Source organism: Panthera pardus, unplaced genomic scaffold (genome assembly GCF_024362965.1).
Source record: "Panthera pardus isolate Hobbes unplaced genomic scaffold, ASM2436296v1 HiC_scaffold_11, whole genome shotgun sequence".
NCBI lineage: Eukaryota > Metazoa > Chordata > Mammalia > Carnivora > Felidae > Panthera > Panthera pardus.
In genome coordinates this window covers 40798833-40823212 of record NW_026526666.1, presented here as the reverse complement: position 1 = coordinate 40823212, position 24380 = coordinate 40798833, and the positions used below count along the sequence as shown (strand labels likewise).

The 24380-nt window shown below is 35.7% G+C and overlaps 1 protein-coding gene and 1 pseudogene across 4 annotated transcripts in view; one reads left to right on the top strand and one right to left on the bottom strand.

Moving 5' to 3' along the window:
- ADGRL4 (adhesion G protein-coupled receptor L4) overlaps positions 1-24380 on the bottom strand; it is a 110311-nt gene that overhangs the window by 37860 nt on the left and 48071 nt on the right. For all 4 annotated transcript variants that reach the window (XM_019413918.2, XM_019413917.2, XM_019413914.2 and 1 more), the window contains exons 3-8: positions 13855-14007; positions 6992-7141; positions 6394-6464; positions 5212-5391; positions 4913-5096; positions 3483-3599 (exon numbers count right to left, since the gene is read on the bottom strand). In XM_019413918.2, coding sequence (XP_019269463.1) covers positions 3483-3599; positions 4913-5096; positions 5212-5391; positions 6394-6464; positions 6992-7141; positions 13855-14007 — 855 coding nt within the window. The remainder of the gene's footprint in view (positions 1-3482; positions 3600-4912; positions 5097-5211; positions 5392-6393; positions 6465-6991; positions 7142-13854; positions 14008-24380) is intronic.
- On the top strand, positions 69-601 carry LOC109246158 (transcription factor BTF3-like; annotated as a pseudogene).

Below are 24380 nucleotides of genomic sequence, written 5' to 3'. Positions count from 1 at the left end.
GTGGTCTTCCCGAGACCCCCGAGTGTCAACCCTAGACCCCCATGCTGTGCCATTTCCACTCCAACAAGATGAAAGAAAGTATCATGAACCAGGAGACACTCGCCAAACTGTCCAACTGTGCACTGGGAGAGGAACTGCTTGCTTAAAGAAGGTGGTTCACAGAAGGGCAACAGCAGATGATAAAACACTTCAGTTCTCCTTAAAGAAGTTAGGGGTAAACAATGCCTCTGGTACCGAAGAAGTGAAAATGTTCACAAACCAAGGAACAGAGATCCACTTTAACAAGCCTAAAGTTCAGGCATCCCTGGCAGCAAACACTTTCACCATCACAGGCCACAGTGAGACGAAGCAGCTGACAGAAATCCAACCCAGTGTGTTAAACCAACTTGGTGCAGACAGTCTGACTAGTTTAAGAAGACTGGCTGAAGCTCTGCCCACACAGTCTGTGGCTGGAGAAGTACCATTTGCTACTGGAGAGGATGAGGAGGAGAATAAATTTCCAGATCTTGTGGAGAACTTTCATGAAGCTTCCAAGAATGAAGCAAACTGAACTGAGTCAACTTCTGAAGAAGATAAAACTTGAAGAAGTTATTAGGAGCTGCCTTTTCAATCTTTTTTCTTTAAGTTTATTTTTATTTATTTTGGGAGAGAGCAAGTTGGGAAGGGGCAGAGAGAGAGGGAGACAGAATCCCAAGCAGGCTCTGTGCTGACGCAGCCTAATGTGGGGCTCGGACTCACAAACCTCGAGATTATGACCTGAGCCAAAATCAAGTCAGACGCTTAACCGACTGAGCCACCCAGGTGCCCTGGGAGCTATTTTATATTATGACTGCTTTTTAAAATTTTGTTCATGGATCTGATAAAATCTAGATCTCTAATATATTTAAGCCTGAGCCCCTTGGATACCACAACTATTTTCAGTGTTTGTTTATACACAATTCACTCTTTGCAGCTAATGAAGCTGAAGACGCCTGGGAATAGAGTTTGAAACGAGGTTAATTAAAAACAAAAAACAAAAAACAAAAAACAAAGAACCATGATACAAACCTGAGTCCTTCCACATCACAATATCACATTAATGAATAATATTTTTGGACATTGCTATGGGTATGTGAGCTAGACATTGCCAAAGTATATCATGATTCATGTTTTCTATCTTATCTAAAAAGGTATCACAAGAGAAGAAACATTGCTAAGAGGTTGCTGAAATCTACGTGTATTAGGTAAGAGTATTTTCTTGAACTGTCAGCTTAAGAAAACTTATATGAAAGAAAGAAATGAAGTAGTCTCACATGGTTGGGCTAGTGACATCATGAGGACTCCGAGTGATGGCAACTAGTCCAGCCTTTGCTGTAGACCGACCAGGGCCTGAAGCAGGATCTGAAAACCTCTGAGGTCAACTTGACCCTGTCTGGTGGATGACCCTTTCATGTTGTAGTGACTTCTCAGAAGTTGCAGTAGGAGGTGGTCCAAAACCAAATGAAGCCCCGAAAAAGTAAGATGGGTTTTTAAAGTCTGTTAATCACTCCTTTCCTTTCTCAAGGAAAATATTTAACATTAATTTTTGACTTTGGGTAAAATGTGATTCTTGCTGCATAGAATGCTTCCAAATCCCTTGTTACCTCTGTTCTGAGTACTGTTTCAGTATCTGTCCATTCTCCTCATCTGAACCTCTTCTAATTCTTAGAGGTTTCACACTAAATCTCGGCCTGATCTAGCTTTTAAGTCCTTTATCAGGTATGTACCTTCATTCAGTAAATGAGGAGTTTATTTACTAATGACAGGAACTAAAATTCAGCCTATAAAAAAGACTAAAAATCTACCTGTTTCTCCATAAACCTTCCTTATTTTCCTATGAATGACACTATGCAGATTTTAACTTGAAGCCTGTGTTTTACTAATGGGTTTTTATCGGTAAATGAATCATCACATGCAGACATCATAAAGCAGGTTTTATCAGTTTGTTAGACTTGCCCTTATTTTTAAGATACAGCCCTTAAGGAGATCAAATTTTCTCCTCGTGTTTTGTTGAGAGCTGATATTATGGTCTCTTTCAAGTGTCAGAGTTTGCATGTGTGATCTTCAAATATAACAAAGCTATCATACATTCAGACAGGATCTCTTCGAGATCTTAATTCCATGACAATTTCATCATCTGTCACTATAATAAGTATTGTCAATGGCTTTATTCTTAACTTTTAAACATTACTCAAATTGTTTTTGAAATTTCAACAGTTTAACACAGTCTTTGGATTTGCTCCTAAAAATTATATGTGTGCTTGGTGAATTAGAATATGATGTAATAGGGTAAGAGCCTTGAGTTCAATGGTAGCATGGCCTAGTTATTTTTTCTTTGTTTTGTGGCCTTCCGTGTCTTACTATTGTATAAAAATGACAAGAAAAAAAAAGAGGATAATATCAACAGATTAGGAAAAAATCCCATATTAGTGTCATACAAATTTTTTTAAAAGATATTCTTCTGAGAATGAATGTGCAGGATGTTAAAAAAAAAAGACACATCCATTTTTGAAATGACATCTATAAAAAACCATATGTGTGTTATTAAATATGCTTTTCATTTATATTTATGACCACCCACATATTCTTTGAGAAGCTATTATAATTCATGTCTTTTCTAGGTACTATATTTTGACCTATATGAAAACAAAAACAATTCTTCTATTGGCAGAGATTTTTTTTTTTTTCCTAAGGGCGTTGCATTAAGAGAGCAGATAAATGGTTAAAATAGCTGCTTGCTTGCCTTTGGTTAGGTGACAAAGACAAGCTGGTCAGGGTTGATTTCTTTGTTAACTTCCTCCCTACTAGTACTGGTTCTGTATTGTTTGTTGATGTGCATGGAGACAAATCCATTAACTTCATTGTGCCTTTGCTCTAATAACCATAAAATGAGGAAATTAAGTTAGATAATCATCAAGTCACCTGCTGGTACTGGCATTTTCTGATTCCATTTCCTAAGAAAGCCTGCCAGTTGAAAAGTTTACTGTACAAAGACCAAGAAATGACAAGTGGGAAAGAAATCCAAGCCTAAACAATAACTTTCTGTCTTTCTGAACATTATTTGTCTTCCTCACACACTCACAAATTCAGTCTCCCAATGAGGAATATGAAGGATTGCTGAAGAAGAAATATTAAAAGAATTCTATGCAAATTATAGCACCTATGACTGATGAGAAACAAGGAATGAAATGACAGTTCCTTTATATATTTCATTAGAATTTCAACAATATCAGACAGTTTCAGAGATTGGGCATAACACAAGACGGATACAGATACTGGCAGCTAAAATTCTCACCACGTATTTATATCAGAATGAAAATCTCAAGTACAAATACAGAAATTCTGTATAGAAACATCAAATATTTGCTATAAGAAATCACATGGGTATATATGATATAATCAAAGGCATGATAAGTATTTATTGCAAATCACTGACATTGAATATAAGACTATCAAAGTCTTACCATATGAATCATATGCAGCTTTTCTCTTTGGAAATATCTTTATATAATCTCCATCCACATTCATATGGGGATGAATATATTTCATGTGATTTGAATCAAAACAGAAAGCTTTGAGAGCTGAAACAAAATCATGAAAATCATAAATTCTCTGAAATTAGTTTAATCAGTGTATTCATTTAGTTAGGAACATTGTTATCCATCATTATTGTATTTCAACTTTTTTATGGTAGGTAGAATGAACACATTCTGAACATGCCTGGACCTTATAGTTTATATCTAAAAATCTAACTCAAGTTTTAACTTTCTAATTTCACCATAGCACTCATGGTTTAATTTAATCTTTATTGAGTTAAATGAAAGACAAAATATGTATGTACACCAGGGAGCTATAAACTATAATTACTAAATCAAAGATAAGCAACCACAATGGTATAGAGGATGGTGTCTATAATTTACTATACGGAGAGTGATTGAGTTAAATTCTCGAGTGATAATTTCTTTACCTGGGGTAGTTCACCTTTTTTATGCAAGAACATCACAGAAATGCAAGGCTCCTATATATTAGTCATAAAGCTTGCTACTTTAATTTGGAGTAAGTGGTAAGTATATATAACACTCTGATATAACAGAGTGATTTTTGCTTACCTGCTGTTGCACAGCAAGATGTCTCCCAGACAATACAATATAGATGAATGCAATGATTATCAGAAAATATACTTTGTTTCCTCAGAACAACTTTATAGGCATCTTCACTTTGATTCAAGATTCTGAATGTTCTAAGTACGAGATTGCATGAAGGAGGAAACGTTCTAGTTTGCTATGTTGATTGTTTCATATCAGAAAATCTGTCTAGAACTGTCTTTGGTCAAGGTAGACCCTAAGAAGTCCTGAGATGACTAACTCAAAATGACAAGGGAGTATTGTACTCTTAGCATTTAAATGCTAAATAGCTCAGGAATAGGATAAGGTGCAGAAGGTACGAAGGAGGCAATGGTTAGGTACCCATCCTTTTGATTCATACTTCATTCATATTACTCTTGCAATGTGCATTGCCATTAGCTTCTGCATTGATCAAACAGCTGCCAATTCAATTAGCAGTATTCTATTTTTTTTATTTTTATTTTTTTATAATTTCTTTTAAGGTTTATTTATTTTTGAGACAGAGTGAGACAGAGCATGAATGGGGGAGGGTCAGAGAGAGAGGGAGACACAGAATCTGAAACAGGCTCCGGGCTCTGAGCTGTCAGCCCAGAGCCCCGACGTGGGGCTCGAACTCACGGACCACGAGATCATGACCTGAGCCAAAGTCGGCCGCTTAACCGACTGAGCCACCCAGGCGCCCCCAATTAGCAGTATTTTAAATACATTCCCTTTTTAGAATGGCTTGTTTGGGAAACACTATTGTTTTGAAATTGACCTTGGCTTCTTACCTATATCACTTGAATTAGTATCGAACTGAGTGGTCTTTTGGAAGTTCTGAGCTATCCTTAAAGTAGCCTGTTCAGTAGCATGCATCAGTTTTGTAAGATGAGTTCTTCTACGATTCGTAGGTAACTTGTCCCAAACGATAAATGTGTCCTTTTGAACAAAATTATTCACAGTTTTTACAAATTCCTGTTAGAAAAAAAATAGTGTGTCTTTTAAAAAAATGTTGGAATCTTACATGAATCACAGATGTAAGGGAAAGTTTAAAGCTCAGTTATATTGAGTTAAAGCTCAATATACTTACAGTAAGAGTTGAATTAGAAGGAGTGTCCTTGGTTGAATTAGTGCTATTCATGTCACCCAGTAATGGGGATGATTCAGCTAATATTTCTATATATGTAATTATATCCATTGGTGAAAGATCTTTCACGGAATTTCTATAGACTTCTTGTAGCAGAGCCACAGGTTCTTTTATGTGTCTAATCTGTACAAAAATGAGTCCAGAGAAAAGAAACCAAATTAGAGTAGTACTGGAGCTTTTCAAGAATGTCAAATTTATTCTAAGTTTATTTTTCTTGTGCTATGTATTAGTAAGTTATCAGACTACACCTAAACCATAACATGCAGCACTAAAATTTGAAACTATTTACAAAGGGTGACCAAATAAAAAGCACAAAAATTACTTTAGAAAAGAAACTGCATGCTTGAATTAATAACCTTTAAACATTAGCTTTTAAAAGTTCTGAAAAATTATAACTTAATTTGAATTAGATTTTAATCAACCCGAGAAAATTCTTTACAATGTGATATATTGGAAATTTGCTTTTAGTTGATTGTTAATCATGTTGAGAGTCACACTTTCAATCACATGACAATAATTTTGTGAATGTCCTACTTTATTTACTCTTTGAAATATTTCCTTTGAAGTACAAAACCTAGTTGCATTCATTATGTCTTCTTAGAATGTGGGAATGGGCCTGGGGTCAAAATGTGTTTTTACTATTTTATTCATCAACTTTTTTTGTATGTTAAAAATTTTTTCCAGTATACTAATAGTGAAAAAGTAATATATGTTAAATATCTAAAAGTCTTCAATGCTTTGGGGATTTTCGAATTGCTCCTTTCTATGACTCAAACAAATTATTTAAATCTCTATACGTAAATACAAGAAGATCAACTGGTTGTTACTTTTTTTTAATGTTTATTTATTTGATAGAGAGTGCTAGTGCAGGGAAGGGAAAGAGAGAGACGGACAGAGAGAGCCCCAAGCAGGCTCCACACTGTCCGCATGGATCCTGATACGGGATTTGATCTCACGAAATGTGAGATCATGACCTGAGCTGAAATCAAGAGTTGGATGCTTAACTGACTGAGCCACCCAGGTGCCCCTGATTGTTAGTCTTTTTTACATGTGATGCAGGAAGGATTTTAACTGGAACCAAAATGTCAAAATATAATAAATTCTTAATATAACTAGTTTACTTACTTTTGTTAACCTCTTATCAATATTTGCAGCAATACAGGCATTATCTAGATGGCAGTCTGCACTCACATTTTCTGTAGAAGAAAAAAGAGTATATAGTAAATGTTTAAAAATACTTTTTTCCTAAGATGACTATATTAATTCTAATAACTTTGCTCCCTTATTTAAATATTAAAAACACATTCTTAACACTTGAGTTTTGTTTTCATTTTTTTGTTTTTTCATTAACATTTATTTACTTTTCATTATTTAAAGAATCTTACTCATAATAAAATACAGTGTTTATTTTCATTGCATTCATTTATTTTTCCTTATTTATTTCTATCTATTCTTTATTTTTACTCAATAAAATACACAATATTTTATGGCAAAATGGAAGATTGTAGTCACCCTACAGAACAAAGTATGTTAACTATGTGAAACATATGGTGTACCTCTTCCATTAAATAAAGCAATAGCTTTTCCTATTTCATTTTATAGACAATACAAGAATACTGGAATATTTCTTAGAAGATGCAGTTCTTTGTATACTTCACTACTGTGCAGTATTATATTTTATACAGTTCTTCGATAATACATAAAATTTCATCATATAATTTACCTTGGCAGTAAGTGCCATCATTAGGCGTGAACTGAGATTTTCCTGTGGATGTCTGATAACCTTCCTTGCAGGAGCAATTATACCCACCGTCCACGTTTTCACATACCGCATGATCACCACAGGCAGCTGATCCACTGCACTCATCTATATCTGGAAATATTTAAAAAATTAAATTTTTATTTAGTACTTACACAGTTGCTACCTTGCTGATACAATATTAGGTATGGTTAATGATTTCATATCAAATTTTACAGGAAAGCAATGAAAATCCCATCATTTGCAGAATGACAGAGCAAAGAGCCGCATATCATTTTTTTAAACCCTGATTTGGCCAATCCATTTTGAAAGTGTATTAAAAACTGCCTTTCATGGAACAACCAAACTCTTGAATTATTTTCTGAAAAGAATGAGTCATCCCCAAAGCCATTAAATGAATTTCTATCATTGACAATTTTAACATTGTCCTAATTTAATAAAGAACCAATTTTTAAAATACATCAAAAATTCTTTGTTTTCTAGTATTATGCTAAACTCAGTTTAGGGTAATCTGGAGGATAAAAAAGAATAGCCCACTTTCTTTCCAAAGCTTCTTGTTTGCAAGTAAGTTATCCTAAAAATTAGCAGAATGTGTGATGTGACTCCTTTAAAATTTTACCACAACTTATTTATTAATTTTGTCCAAGTTATATTTTACTATGATTCTTAATACACAGTCATCATAGATAAAGTAACAAATTGTGCAGAATTAAGTCTTAGATTTTCAGTAGCCATATATCAAAGTCACAATAAAAATGTTAGGTTTTAAGCTCACATAATTTATATTCTTAATTTAAAATTTTACATACTGCAGTGAAATATGTCTTGAAGTTATAAATGCAGTATAAATACTCTGCCAGTAGGCAGAGTTCCAATAGGGAATGCTTCCAAGGAACGGAAGAGTCCAAATCATTACCTTAAACTAATGCAAAGATTTTTGAGTTCTCAGCCTGGCTCTGACATCTTAGAGATACTCTGTGTTAGATTAATGAATAAGCCTGTAATCTTACGTATAAAATTTGATTAAAAAAAAAACTAATAGAGTGCCACAATACTGTTTGTCATAAAAAAAGGGGGGGTAGTAATCACAGTCCAATTTAAAAAGCCATCTAGCTGGTTATCTTAAAAGTAGCTAATCCTAACTTCTCACTTCCAAAATGTAATGAAGGGACAGGATACCATTAAAAATTGAACCACCCAAAACTGGAACTGACAGTGAGCCTCCCGGCAGTTCTTGAAGAAACTTCCATTAGCCAGAAAGGCAATGGTCTTAGAATTAAGACAATTCACAGGCCTGAAAAAAAAAGGATGAGAAACTCCTAATTCTTCTGTCAAGTCTGTATATTCATAATCTGTATGACCCAGGAATCCAAGTATACTACCTTTAAAGAAACAGGAATATCGTCCTGGTACCCTCAAGCTCTTCCTCTCATTTCTGCTTATGTGTGTTTAAAGACTGCCGCTCTACACACACACATACACACACACAAAGACAGAACATAAAGTAGGAGATGAGCAAAAGCAGGTTGACTCTTAAAATTTAGTGAACCATCCACTAAAGGATTCCAGGTTAGGGTAAAGAAAAGAAGCCAGGTGGAAGTGCAGACTAGCGTTATTATTTTTAATGACATCAATGAAGTGAAAAAAATATGTATAAGAAAACTAAAGAGTAGTTCTTTCTGGATCATGGCTGAAGAAGTAGCATGTACTGTATCCAAATAGGATAACACCCCAATGAAGATGTGACAGACCCATGTGACATCATAGATAGAATCATTTATTTCATGAATAAGAAACTAAGGTTCTCTGAATGCCCATGTTATATATTTTTATTTTATTTTATGTTTTTAATTTTTTTAATGTTTACTTACTTTCAAGAGAGACAGAGAGACAGAGAGAGAGACAGAGAGAGAGTGTGAGCAGGGGAGGGGCAGAGAGAGAGAAGGAGACGAATCCGAAGCAAGCTCCAGGCTCTGAACTGTCAGCACATAGCCCGAAGTGGGACTCTGACTCACAAGCCATGAGATCATGACCTGAGCTGAAGTCAAACACTTAACCGACTGAGCCACCCAGGCACCCCATGCCCATGTTTCATATTTTTAGATGCCTTATATGGCTAACAGGAAATGAGGTATTGATTTCTCTTAATTTTAAAATTATTTAAAGGTGCAACTCTTCTTGGCAACTTTGTCCCAAACCCAATGTCTAAGCAACATAGAAATCTTTGCAAACTCAATTTCCACCCTCTCTTGTGCATTTTGGACACAGGTATATATAACGTTGGTGTTCGTAACTGACGGTGTTTCAGTTTTTCCCTGTGCATCCTCTATGCCTGTGGTGCTTCTTGGGGTCTCCGCTCTAGTTCAAGCCTTTCTACCACCACTCACTTTGCTAGTTATCATCCCAGAATGTCAGCCTTGGATCATGTAGGGTATTTCAAGCTCTAAGTTCACCAAGTGACAAAACAGTAATCAAAAATAATAAGGAGGTAGTAGCTTGGGAGACCAGCATTCAAGATTAACATTATGAAAATTTTCATATTCTGACTCCAAATGTTATACAAGAATATTAATTAACCTACCAAAGTAATCCTTTAAAAATCTTAATCATCCCATTAAAGGACTGTTTTCCAGATTATTTATACTTTTCTTGCTTATACTTTTTGTTTTTATAACTTATTTACTCAAATGTGTAAGTGCAGTTGGCTGAATTTGATATCCTTCTCACTCTGTGCCTTGGTAGTAGAGTTTATTGAATCTAACCTAATAATGGAGTGTGTGACAACTGGCTATGTACCAGACTAGTCAAAAAGCTTCTACTAGTGTCAGGATATCCCTCTACACCCCTTGCAACCGAGTAATGTAGACAGAATCATCAGATATTGAAAGAGTATGCCATGCCCAAATAAGATGCAACTGGTTTACCAAAATGAACGTGATATTTTGCAGTAAGACCTACACTAACTTCTCTAGCATTCTCTTGCAGGGCCTCATTAGCTGAGATCTAATCAAATCACTATGTGTCCTTCTTACAGGTAAAGGCCCTGTAGAGGATCTTAACTCAAATTCTAGCTGTAATACTCATTAGTTCTGTGACTTTGGGTAATACTCTAAAAAATACCTTTTACTTCAAAAGAGTTCTTTTTTAAAACAAATGAGGAAATGTACATGAAGGTGTTTTGAACTAGTGCCCAAGATATAATAGGCCCAGTGATTCTATTCAGACTGCATGTTTTCTTAATAGCAGGAGCCCTGTGAATATGTAAGTTTGGAGAAAACAGACTGATAATGAGTGTCTCATTAGACTGCCATGTCTTGGTACTCCCCAGAGATGTAAAAGAGGAAAAGAACCCCCACCTCAGCTTAATAAAAGTTAAATTGCTACTCTGGAATTATTTCAGTCAGGCTAGAATTGGCATACCATATTTAATAACTGATCCACTTTTTCTACCACCAACCTAACACTGGGCTTAATACTAATAAGGTGATTTTGCCAAACGTAAGCACATCATAACAATTGTTTGCTTGGTTTGCACATCAAAAAATTCACTTGGTACTTTTTCATTAGTGAGGTTGTGCTTGTTTTTCATGTCTACAATGAGCCAACCCAACAGTGTTTTATCATAATCTTCTTTCAAAACATGATCATATGATTGTTTTGATTCTTACAATTTTCATCAATAACTGATTTGTCTAACGTTTAACTCACACACTGCGAAGAAAAGATAAAATGTTCAATTACTGAAAGTAATTTGTGAAGACAAACTGGATGTTAATATTATCCAAAGCCATAAAAAAATCTGAAATTATCAGCATACCCAAGGCAATGCGGCATAAAAAATTACAAGCAGTAAACGCTTGGTCTTAAGCACTTAGTAAATGTGAAGCTTTTAGGTTCTACTCATTTGGCCTTGAGAGAACCACTTTCCTATTGGATGCCTCTTTTTTCCCATTTGTGAAATGCAAGTCTGGAACCAGGTCTCTTGGGAGGAAGCTAGGTATCTGAAATTCTGTTTTACTGTAATTACAGGGGAAGGCAAACACACAGGACACTAAATCTGCCTCAAATCCTTTTGCAACAAAATGATCCTATCTGTGGCCAATAGTATTTGAATATAGACTAAAGGCAAAGAATTTTGCTTGGGTCTTTTCTTGCCCTGAATTGGAGTTTTTCATTATTTATTTTTAGAGATTCCTAATGACTATAATTACCAGACATGTCAAATTTAAGGATCAGGTAAACTTTCAAATCAGAGGCAACACAGTACAAGGTGATACACTAATGTAAAAGGAAACAGAATTATAGTTCTCTGTTCAAGTTCTCCTGAAGATTATCATAGTGCACAATGAAAATTACTATAGGACTAGAGAAAAAAAAAGATACAACTGTTCTAATTCTCAAAAAAGCTTAATCCTTAAGGACAACAAAATTGGTGAGAAATAACAATGTTCCAGAGAACAAGTTTTTCAGTGAATAATCCATCAAATGAAACAGGTAGAAACTGAAGGACTCAATATTGGGTACTGGGTTTTAATATAGTTCTTGTGTTTACTGATTGCTTAAAATAGCTAAAAAGGGAATTAGCCAAAACTTAGGGGCATTCTATAGTATCTCAATAATAAATGAGTGTTGGGAGAAAGAGTCATAAATTACAAATATGTTATACCTCCATGAAACGTTGGCATTCAATCATCTTTGTGTGTATGTGTTTTTTCTGTGTCTGTGATTCAATTTTTTTCTAATATAGGAATTCTCTACTTGTAAGAAACACAGAGAAATACAGCGTTTTGTGAATTGAAGCATATTAAAAGTAAAAATGATCAGATGAAAAGACTGATGTCTTCCAGAGACAAGAGGGAATGGAGAACATAGTTAAAATTAAGTGATTAAGATGTTGTGAGTTATATTTCTTCACTAACTGGAACATTTCTAGTAAAGCTTACAGAGCTACGTAATTAGAACTTAACTACTAAAGCTAAAACACACATATGCATAACATTCTAAGAAGACAAGCAACAAGAGCAGAGGTTTGAGAATATCAAATGGTGAGGTATTACAAGTTTTCTGGGGAGCTTCATAGACTAGATCCTGAATATACTGTAAAGCTATATTCCAATAAAATTTTTTGCTGCAAACACTAAAAGTGAAGTTATCGTTCAATTGTCTCATATTTTAAGTCTTTTATGCCCTTGCAAAACTTGATCCTCTGCACTTGCAAGATTCAGATCAATGCATAAGATGTAGATGGCCACCTGCTTTAGCCTCCTGTAGCTTTCTGGATACAAGACTGTGATTCTAATCCTCCTTTTACCTAAACATGTGAATCAGAAGTAGCCCTCACTTATCTTAGAGGTCAAATGAGGAGAACAAACTCTTTTCTGTTTATATAGCGGAGTAAATGTTATGAACCACAGGTACACGAGACAGGATAATTTCTTTGATGGAGACATTTCACTGATGAAGTTTCTTTGAACACTGTCTCCTAACTTCTCATGTGTTAATAAGAACATAGCTAGACTTCTCCTTAGCTCACTAAGGAGAATCTCAGTAGGGAACTAAGCAAAGCTTTAGTGTGATGTAGATTAGCCTGGGTGTCTCTCTTTTAGCTAACTGTGTAAAGTGAAAGCAGCACATTACCTTAGCCACGTTGCATATAGAGTCATGAGTTCTAATAAAATATCTTCTCTTGGCCATGTGATTTCACTCGCAGGGTCTCAGTTCATGTATTCATTTTGCAGATTAGTATCAACCATAATTAATTATACTAGTTGTTGGTAAATTGGACAGTGTTGTATAAACCGTGATTAAGATGATTTATAACTTACTTTCAAAGTTAAAAGTCTTTGGCCCCAGAGAATTTGCCCCTGAAAATTGTTCAACTTTTTGAATTTCCGAAACAATCTTTTTTTTCTCAGACTTTAATCCAAATTCTATAGGATCTGATATATCAAATGCATGACCAAATTACAACAGAAGGACATTAAAAAAACTTCTAGATACTCTCTTCAGACTCAGAATAATATTTCACTTAGGGATTTAACTGAAATTATTATCATCATTCCAGAAAACATTTTAGTAAACCTGAAATGATTTTCTAAATAGGACTCAAGTGTTCAGAAAAACTTAATGCAGATCTTAAGTGTAACTACCTTTCAGCTGACAATACTAAAAGCAGTAGAACAATTCTTTTATTTATTTATTTAAAAAAATGTTTATTTATTTATTTTGAGAGAGACAGAAAGCGAGAGCAGAGGAGGGGCAGAGAAAGGGAGAGAATCCCAAGCTGGCTCCATTCTGTCAGCATAGAGCTGGATCTGACAACCATGAGACCTGAGCTGAAACCAAGACTCCGATGCTTAACTGACTGAACCACCCAGGCGCCCCTAGAACAAGTCTTTTAGAAGTAATGCCTTTCTGAACATTTTCTGAGAAAATGTAGAGCCCATCTCAGAGTGCATATTTATAAAAGCATCAATATCTTGCCATGCAAATCATAGTTTTCTTGAATTAACATATTATTCTCAAGTGTAAATATTTATCCTGTGGTTTGCCACCACACTAGATTTCATACTTTCATGATTTTTTTTTCTTATGAACTGCTTGATTTTCTCCCCTGATTTTTTTTTCTTACATCCTTAGATAAATATTCCATAGTAACTGACTAAACAGTGTTAGAAGACTAAAAGAATTAATGAAATTTCTAAAAGTACTGCACATCTAGGGTACGCTCAAAGACTGGCAGAATTTGGTTCAAATATTATTTAATCTCTGGAGGTAATAAGCAATAAGTGAGAGGTACCGATTTTAAGTTAGGTAGTCAAACTTACCTATGCAGAGGGTTCCATCATTTGTGATAAACCTGTCCTGGTTACTGCTGGATCTGAAACCAGGTGCACACATACAGTAGTAACTTCCCTCTGTGTTAGTGCAGTTGGCATTTTCACCACAGGACTGGGTCAAATTTCCACACTCATTATCATCTGTGGACATATCAATTTAAAACATTATTTTTATATAATTGAAATTGATTTCTAATATTTCCTACCAGGATTTGGGAATTGTGACTGTTAAACAGTATAAGGTAATGCGATGTCAATTTCTAGGAAAAATTAATGGTCCGATCGACATTCCACCCTGTGTTATTCTTATTTACAGTGGGAAGCCTTCTTTGTTGTTGCAAAGCAAAATAGAATCTCTTATTTCTGAAACACGGAACATAGTTATCGGATGTATACTGGGACATTTTCCAGATTTTATATGAAATTTAATTATAATAATGTCAATACATATATACTCATTTGTAAGTTTACAATTCTCTTTATAATTAGTCAAAAGCATATCGTAAGTTAAAAAATCAGAGATTACAAATTGACATGTTCTAATCATGTACCATTTGTCTTTATTACTTATTCCCTAGAAGAATTTCGCATTACTAGGTTTCTTCACTTATTCATTAATATTTTTATTCATTACTATGTGCATTTTATTGTCCTATAGAAGAGTACACAAATACAAAAAAATTATATCATCGTCCAAGGTTTTGCCTAGTAGTATTGTAATACAACTTATCAGAAAATATATAGGTTCATAAGCCCTTTGTAAAAATTAGAAAGCAAATTGATATAATCTGTTAAGTAAATAAAACCAAAAGTACGTGCTTTTCCATAGTGATCATGAGGGACTGGAAGAGACAGAAAATATTTTCAGGTGGCACTAAATCTTGCTGTAGGTTGAACTATGTCTCGCAAAAAGATATGTTCAAGTCTTAAGCCTGTGTCTTGTTGACTATAACTTTATAAACAGGGCATTTGCAGATGTAATCAAGTTGAGGTTATACTGAATTAGGTGGACCCTAATCCAGTGACTGGTATCCTTAAAATAAATTATATGGGAAATGTGGACATGAAGACACAGAAGAGAAAGCTATGTGAAAACAGAGAAAGAGCTTGAAGTGAATGTAGGATAGATAAGTATTGGGTAGAGAGCAGGAAGGTCACTAACAGGAAGGCAGAATGTTGGGCAAAGATGCAAGCAGAAGGTCATTGAAACATTTCTGAAGGTACAGGGAAGCCTAATTGGGGAACACAGAGAGAAATCATGAGGGAATTGTAAAAACAAAGTTGGAAAAATGCCTTTGATTTTTACCCCCCGTTTTTATCAAACCAAATTTAATTTCTCTTTAAAGAATGAATTGTTTAACATTTAATTCACACACAGGCTATTGCAGACATCTAGTGATGACTAAGAGTTGGAGAATTTTCCAACTGTTTTATAAATATGAATTCACTGAATCCTTACATAAGCTCTAGGAAGTAGCTGCCATTGTTATGCTAACTGCTGAAGAAAATAAGGACTAGAGAGAAAAGTAACTTGCCAACATCACACAGCTATTTAGTTGCAGAGCCAGGTAGTCTGGTTCCAAAGCCTGTTCTCTTAACTGTTGCATCCTGCTGCCTCTATGAGAATTATTTAAAAATGCCAAAATATATAATAAGAATTCATCAAATGAATTATGGGTCTGTTTTGCAAGATGGAAAGATATCGAGGTAGTGATTTCAGAAGGAAAATGGAAACTTTATTCAAATTCTATTTTTTAAAGTTTATTTATTTTGAGAGAGAGAGAGAGAGAGAGAGAGAGAGAGCAGAGGAGGGGCAGAGAGAGAGGGAAAGAGAGAATCCCAAGCAGGCTCCACACTGCCAGTGTGTAGCTGGATGTGGGGCTCAAAGTCACAAACAGTGAGATCATGACCTGAGCTGAGATCAAGCATCGGAGGCTTAACCGAATGAACCACCCAGGCACCCCTGCATTTCATCTTTAACTTACATTTTATTTCCACTTCCTCATTTTCAAACATTAAGAATATAAGTATAGAAGTTAACATATGGCAGACAACTAAAGATGAATTCCTCTCTTTTTTCAAAAATGACTACTATGGACAGGTCAGGTAAGATTTGCAAATCCCATTTATATGCTTTGTCACTTTGAATTATTATATTAATTATAATAGACTAACTGCTATAAATGTATCTAAACATGTAATGGCTCAGTACAATAAAAAGATTATTGACTGCTCTAGACAGACATCACGGTTAGTGTTCAGGTAATTTTTCCACAATCAATGGTTCAGGGACACAGGGTGTCCTGTGTAATGTAATGACTCCACCACCCCAGAGGCCTTCCAAACTCTCTGTATTGATCCAGGTAGGGAGCTAGGGTTGAACAGAGCATAAGAGAGTCATGGGTCATGTCTGTAAAAGTCATCTATCACTCAAACCCATGAACCTGAGACTGATCTGAGCCAAGATCAAGAGTTGGATGCTTAACTGGCTGAGGCACCCAGGTGCCCCCATATTATGGAACTATTAAAAGATGTTATGGAAAGAGAAGGAAATAATGTCATTGATGTCTTTTCAACTCCCACCTAACTGCAGGGCAGTTTCCTACCTTGTAGTTTTCAGGAGAACACCTTTTTTATGATTTATTTTTTATTTTATAGAGACAGAGTGTAGTGTGAGTGGAGGAGAGAGAGAGAGGCAGACAGACAGACAGAGAAAGAGAGAATCTAAGCAGGCTCCACACTCAGTGCAGAGCCCGAGGTGGGACTTGATCTCACAACCCTGAGATCATGACCTGAGCTGAAATGAAGTTGGAAGCTTAACTGACTGAGGCACCCAGGAGCCTCCAGGGGAACACCTTATAAAACAGGGTTGTATGACTAACATTACTGCCATTCACTGAAGGCTCCCAACGAACCAGGGCACCATACTAAACACATCATATACATTATCTGACACACATTTTTAACCCTCACATAAACCTTATGATGCAGACTTTATTCCTATTTTACAAACAAAACTGAAATATAAAAAGTTGGATTACCTTGCCCAAAGGCACACAAACAATAAGTGGCAAAGTCTGATTCAAGCCTGGACCATTCTGAATGTTGAAATGATCTCATCTTTCTTAAATACATTATAAAAAGAGTTCATAGTGGTAACAAGCTCCCATTTATTGAGTGTTTATTATGTGCTAGTCACTGTGATAGAAAGATTACTGTAAAATGGAAAATACATTGTGACTAACTCAGAAGACTGTCAAGAGGATTAAAGAAATTGATGTTCAGACAATGCTCAGAATAGAGCCTAGCATGTTTTAAGCAGTATATACAGGCTGCTAATGTCTTTATTATTTGAAAAATAATACTCCTACCATTTTAATTGCTAGAAATTTGTTTGCACTCTGCTTAAGATTCTTAACAGCTACTTGGCCACTAGCATGTAATGTCATCCCTTCTCTGTGTAGAGGAAGCTTCCAAACTGTGGGAACCAGTTTAAATCACTTATCTTTATCCATCTACAACAATAAAGATATTTGTAGGGGCACCTGGGTGGCTCAGTCAGTTGAGCATCTGACTTTTTATTTCAGTTCAGGTCATGATCTCACGGTTTGTGAATTTAAGCCCTGCACTGGACTCTGCCTTGACAGTGAGGAGCCTGCTTAAGATTCTCTCTCTCTTTCCCTCTCTGCCTCTCTCTCTCAATCTCGCACAGACTCTGTCTCTCAAAAATAAATAAATAATTTACAAAAAGAGAATCTCTAAGTTCTCAAAATTAGTTTTCCCATAATTCAGTTTTTAAAAATTTCAGTAATTTAATGCTGCTCATTATAATTCTTTGGAAGAACGCTGAGAAGAAAGAAAGAAAAGAAAAATCATTTGTAACTCCATTACACAAAGATAACCACTCATCTCTTGAGGCATTTTTATTTGAAACATAATTCAGATGCAAAATATCTAGTTTTGTATATGGCTTTACACAGTACCATTATATTAACATTTTCCCCCCTAGGAATTACATGTTATTTAAGTTAGCTGAAATATCAACAAGATGGTGTTATTTCACTTTATGATGTGGAAATATACAGTTTCCTTAAAAAAAAGATCTCTGTGAACAGACTTTTGAATATTTGAGACCTGATCTTGACTGTTAAACGATGAGGTCCAAAGCTCAACAAATATAAGATCTTAATGACTAGTAAGATGTCCTACAATTCAGATCTATTTCATGGTAAGACTTGTAGGACTCTGTGTTAGACTCCTTTCCTAGGCCCAAGGGAGGCCTGTTCCTAAAACAAAGGAAGCACTTTGGAGTGTCTTTTGCTCTGAGCACACACCTAAATTTCTACAATGGGCATACTACCATTTCAACTGCTTAAAAAAAATCAGTTCAAGAGAAAAACCAGTCAGCCTTCGAGAAGCAAGAACATTGTCTCTAATATCTAGAGCAGGGCTAGGCCAGGCCTTGCACCTAGATTTGTGTGTGTGTGTGTGTGTGTGTGTGTGTGTGTGTGTGTGTGTATGTGTATGTGTGCGTGTGTATTTGCATCAGGCCTCTTTCTACCTTACCTTAATAGACACCTCTCTCTAATCCCTTGTTCACTGAAAGCTCTAAACCCCAGCATAATACCTGATTTATTCTTGTATAAATAGGACAGAGCAGCAAGAGAAGAGTTTTGAACTCCCCTGAGAGGCCAACAACTCAGAGATAGATAAGAACAAAGATTGAGCTCTCAAAACTCTATGCTCTATAGGCCAGGTAGGTGACTCCACCAAGTGTCAGATAACAGAAGGCAGTATGGCTTGTGATACTGGGAAGTACATACTTTACCTAAAGGATTAACATTTTTAAAAATTCAAAAAGCATATTTAAAACACTTAGTTCATGTGTAGCATTTGGCTAGACATTTGTCAACCCTTAGCTAAAACACATGGAGGCTGGAGGAGTTGAGAAAAATTGCTGAGAATCTGACAGTAAAGTCAGAGAAATTTTGAATGGCTTTATATAAAGTGGGCTGAAGAGTTAATACTTTATTAACATGTATGTATTTAATTATTAATTTATTCTGTAAACAGAGATATCTTACACAACTCTAATGACAATATGTACATATACGCTCACAGAGCAAGCATTTGTTTATGTACACATACAAAAAACCTAGTTTATTAAAATTAACTGAGAGTAGCTCACAGATTGAACACAATCATCTAAATCAAGTAAAAGAAAAATATCTCATAACACTAGGTTTGATTCAATCATTTAGTTACTCAAATATTTATGGAGTTTCCTAGTTCCCAAATGTGAATATGGTCTATACTGGGAAATAAGTAAAAATTAATCAAAAAGTCAGGATATGTGCCCTGCTGTCAGAGTTCACATTCTAAAGCAAGTTAACACAGGAGCATATAATTGAGTTCTTATTAAAATAAAAGTTTCAATTTTTATCTCAAAATTTGACTCCTTTTACAGCATACTGGGAGAAGTTTATATTAACTTTAAAAGAAATTGTGCTCTCAGATCAGTTATTGGTAATATAGAGAACGATGAAGATTTTATCCCTTGTGGCCTATAGCTGAAAAATGATATGCAAAAATACAGAGAAAAAGGACTCACTAGGTCTGAGGTATTGGTAAGAGTCCAAGAAAATGAGACACTATATCAACTGATTATGTTTCTAAAAGTAAATTAAACATGGCAATATGTTATTGGACCTCAACACATTTTTAAAAGTCTTGGGTGACATTATGAATAGGCAGAAAAAAAGAGATTAACAATGAGTTTTGTGTCTTTCTCTACTGTGTGGTTTTGAGCACTTGACCTTTTAGCTTTCTTATCAAGAATTGGGAAATAAAAGTATTTTGTTATCTCTCGCCCAATCTTCTGGACTGGATATACAATAAGGACTAATTCCCTAATGGTCCCAGTCAAATCTTGTTTCGTAAAATAGCACTTATCTGGAAGTAACCTCCTCACTTCCCCCAAGATAGTGGAGATAGGCAAGAAATTATCTTTGTGAAGTAATATACAAATGTGAAATATTTAAATAGACTTAAGCTTTCCAGTGTCCAGCCTCATAATAATTAATTCTCAAGGAGAAAGTTTCTTTGGGTGGATATCATATAGGAAAACAGAAGGCTGCTTCTTTTGTGCTCTTATTTCCATTGTTCAAATCAACTTACCAGTTATGCTACCCACTCTCTGGAACTCTATACTGAATCCTTTGTGTGGCATAATAAAATAAATATTTAGATTAGAGTATCACTTGAAAAGTTCATTGTAACACCATTAAGTGGGAAATAAAATTTTTAAAAGTTATAAAAACTGTTAAGGAGAAATAGTAACATTTTTTCAGCCAAAATTTTCAGTGGTTCATGTCTAACACACTGAGTTGAGCACTCCATGCACAAAGGAGTGCTCATAGCCTGTTACGTAACAGGATCCACGGCTACTGGAGAGAAGATGTACAAAGGCCCAAATTATTAGAATGTAGTGTGTGTAACAAATACAAGAGGTATTTAGCAGTGCAGTGGTAACTCAGGGGAATGGTTTCCTGGGCAAATTTTCAGGATAGAAGGGTGAAGGTTATTTGTAGGGAAGGTTTAGAAGAGGAGGGGATGCTGGAAACGGCAATGAAGTATAAGAAATTAGACAAACTAGGGTGCCTGGGTGGCTCAGTTGGTCTGACTTCAGCTCAGGTCATGATCTCACGGTACATGAGTTCGAGCCCCACACTGGACTCGCTGCTGTCAGCACAGAGCCTGTTTCGATCCTCTGTCCCTTTCTCTCTCTGCCCCTCCCCCACTCATTCTCTCTCTCTCTCTCTCTCTCTCTCTCTCTCAAAACTAAAAAACAAAACTTAAAAAAAAAAGAATTTAAATGAAAGGAGCCCCCAGTAATCCTTTCAAAGGAAAGAGCTTCCCCAAATGTCTGGAGGCCTGTAGGAACAGCATATTTTATAGGAGAGCTATATTGTTGAACACTGGGTATGAGGGTAGAGATGAAGAGCAAGAAACTGCGCAGGTAGGCGTGGCCTGAACTGAGAAAACACTTGCTAAGAATTTGGGACTATATTCAGTGGGTAAGAAAATAGCCATCATCAGGTTTATGTAGTAGAGAAATCGGATTAGATTTGGATTTCAAAACAGTTTTGGAAATATAAGGAAAAATAGCTAAGATCCAAGTAGACCCAACAGAACACTACAAGACATGAAGAACTAACTTAGGGGCACCTGGGTGGCTCAGTGGGTTAAACGTATGACTCTTGGTTTTGGCTTAGGTCATGATCACGCAGTTCATGAGATTGAATCCCATATCAAGCTCTGCACTGACAGCATGGAACCGGCTTGGGATTCTCTCTTTCTTTCTCCTTCCACCCCTCTCCTGCTCATGCTTTCTTTCCCTCTCTCACAATAAATGAATAAACTTAAAAATTAAAAAAAAAATTGTATCAGCTGGATAATGGTTACATGTGGTTCTTTATATTATTATTATTATTTTTACTTTTGTGTGTTTGGATTTTTCATAATAAAATAATTTCTAAAACATTGGTGAGGATTGGAGACTAATAGGACACAAGTTAATTGGAGATAGAGGAAGTAGGGATGACTCCCAGGTTCCAAATTGGAGGAATTTCACTGACAAAATGATCCACTTACCAGGACAGGGGGAGGCAGAGGAGGAGCTTCCTTAGGGGCTAAGGAGAGAGTTTCCTTTTGGACACGGAAAGACTGAGGTGCCTTTAGGGCATTTAGAAAGGAGTATTAACAGTTGGGCAGTCAACTATATAGCCATAGATTGTTTAATCGCCAGGTAAAACACAAGGCTTCCTCCTCTTCCAGGGGATGCATCAGAATCAAGAGCCTGGCATTTATTCAGCTCTAGTGCAAGAAACAAGCCTGCTGTCTTTGTACTTCTCTTTGGGTAGGCCCACTCTCCTGACTCAACCTGCTTTGATCTCCATGGTTTTCATGAGTGTTGCTGTCACCTTACTGCACTCTTGTTTTTCCTTTTGTTGTTGCTGTTGTTTCTTATATGTTTTTACTTGGGTTTGATCTTCCTACCAACTGAGTGATACAGCCCAGAGGTTAGGATGTGAGAGTAAAGGACAAGGACCAAGGAAGCCTTTTAATTTATATTTGTTCCCAGTGCTGGCCAGAAAAATCTTTGGGGTTCCACATGGTTCAATCCAGCTTACCCGAAAACCACACAGGAGTTTAAAATAATACACAGATGCATATGCCAGAAAAATCCTCTTTTAGCATATTTTTGGTCAACTTGTTCCTGTGGTTGGTGGTTAGCTACTCATTTTGTTACCATGGGCTTACATTAAAAATTAGATCAGCATGATTTATATCTTAATAATCTGAAAGAAGAGAGGAAACATTTCTCATGCATCCTGCTGGATGGCTCATTATATTTAATTGTTACAATAACACAATGATCGGTATTATTTCTATTTTATGTATGATGAAACTAAACCCCTGATAGGCTAAATCATGCAGTTTAAAAAGAAATTCTGTTGCACACAGTTTTTATACTAAAGACTACCTGGCTCTACCTTACATCTCTGCAGTGTAGAGTGACGAGTACTTTGTCATAAAGTGTTCTTTTTTTTTTTTAATTTTTTAAATTGATTTATTTTTTTATGTTTATTCATTTTTGAAAGACAGAGAGAAACAGAGCACAAGCAGGGGTGGGGTGGAGAGAGAGGGGGACACAGAATCTGAAGCACGCTCCAGGCTCTGAGCTGTCAGCACAGAGCCCGACGCGGGGCTCGAACTCACCAACCGCGAGGTGGTGACCGGAGCCAAAGTCGGACGCTCAACGGACTGAGCCACCCAGGCGCCCCATAAAGTGTTCTTCCAAACAAGGCACAATTAATGGGCATCTAATTCTCCAAACTCAAGAGTGCTGTGGAGTATCCAGGTAATGACACATTTTTGGCAACAAACCACATAATTGTATTACTTTCTGTATAATGAAGTTTTACTGGGTTTGTAAGACACTGGCTTTCTAGCAGTTGAGCATGATTTTAGTTTCTATTCCATTTTTTAATCCATTGATCTCAGTCAGGAATAAAAATAATTAAAGAAGAAAAAATATTGTTCTCTTTTCCAAGCACTTGAGATATTTGCGGGACTCAAATGGATTCTAACAATGTGAAAGCCACAGAACCTTAAGAGCGCATCACTCTTACACACATTTTCCCTCTGGTAATGATCTCCAGTATTGTTCCGTAAATTTGAACACTAAAATGACTATAACTATTATGTGATTCCTTGTGAAACAGGGCCTCTATGTCAAAGGTGAAGCAATGGGAGAGGTTTTTTTTTTGTTTTTTGTTTTGTTTTTTTCTCTTTTCTATTTCTCCCCATGGCAGGCTGCCGGGCTTGTGTGTGTCCAGTGGCATTGGCAATTAATACTCTTCTCATCCCAATGCTCTAATGAACCGAGAAAAATCATCATTATCAGCCTCCTCAATTATGGACTTTCTTCGGTTTGTACTTATCTTGGGAATATTAAGGTTTGAAGCAACAAGTATAATTTCAAGGTTTTTGAAAGGAAAAGTATGCCTTCGAATACGGATTGGGAATTTTGCCAAGGATATGCATCCCCTTCCAATGTATAGAATGGTTTTTGTTGCTGTTTTTGCATTTACTTATTTTTTGAAGGAAATGTAGCACTTACGAAAATGTTCCCATTTTATGCTATGATCATTTTTTGGCCCTTTGTCAGAGCTATTAAAACACACATTTTAGAGCAAATAAGCAAAACCAAGTCTAAGCAGAGTAGGCAAACAGAAAGAAAACAAGCCATCTTATTTCTCTAGACACTGGAAACCACTTCTCTTGCTCATTGGCCGCAGAGGGTGGGATAAAAATCCTCATGCATTTATTTCAGATTATGAATCAATGATTCTAATTTTTTTTCATTCTGTTGTATCTATTAACTATAATAGTAAAGATGAATAATACTCGTATAATCTTTCTGGTACTTAAGTGATGGTTATGAAATACGTTTTGAGAAACTAGTTTTATTGATTTTTGTTTCTAATCATTAAAGTAATACATATTCAAGGGGAAAATCAAATCAATGATAGAGAGAAAAATCTTACAAGCTCTCAGTTACAAAAAAAGTCACCAGTTAACAAAGGAAAAATGATTAGAATAGTATCAGATCCTCACCAACATAACTGAGAGACAGTGGGGTAGCATGTGTAAGTTACTGGGATAAAATAACTGATCCTATTGTTCTCTCTCTAAGCAGCTAAAGAAATCTTTCGCTCATGGGAGTGCAAAGCATTTGTAGAAATGCATGGATTCAGATATTAGATCACCCACCCATGTACTCTGTGTTAAGTAAACATTCAACATAGTGTTCTAATCAAATAATAATGTATTTTGTATACAGGCCTCAATACAGAGGAAGATTAGACTGAGGTATAATAATGGTGGACAATCATCCTTACAATATATAAATGCAATTGGATGATGACTGTATGATTATGAATGTGTAA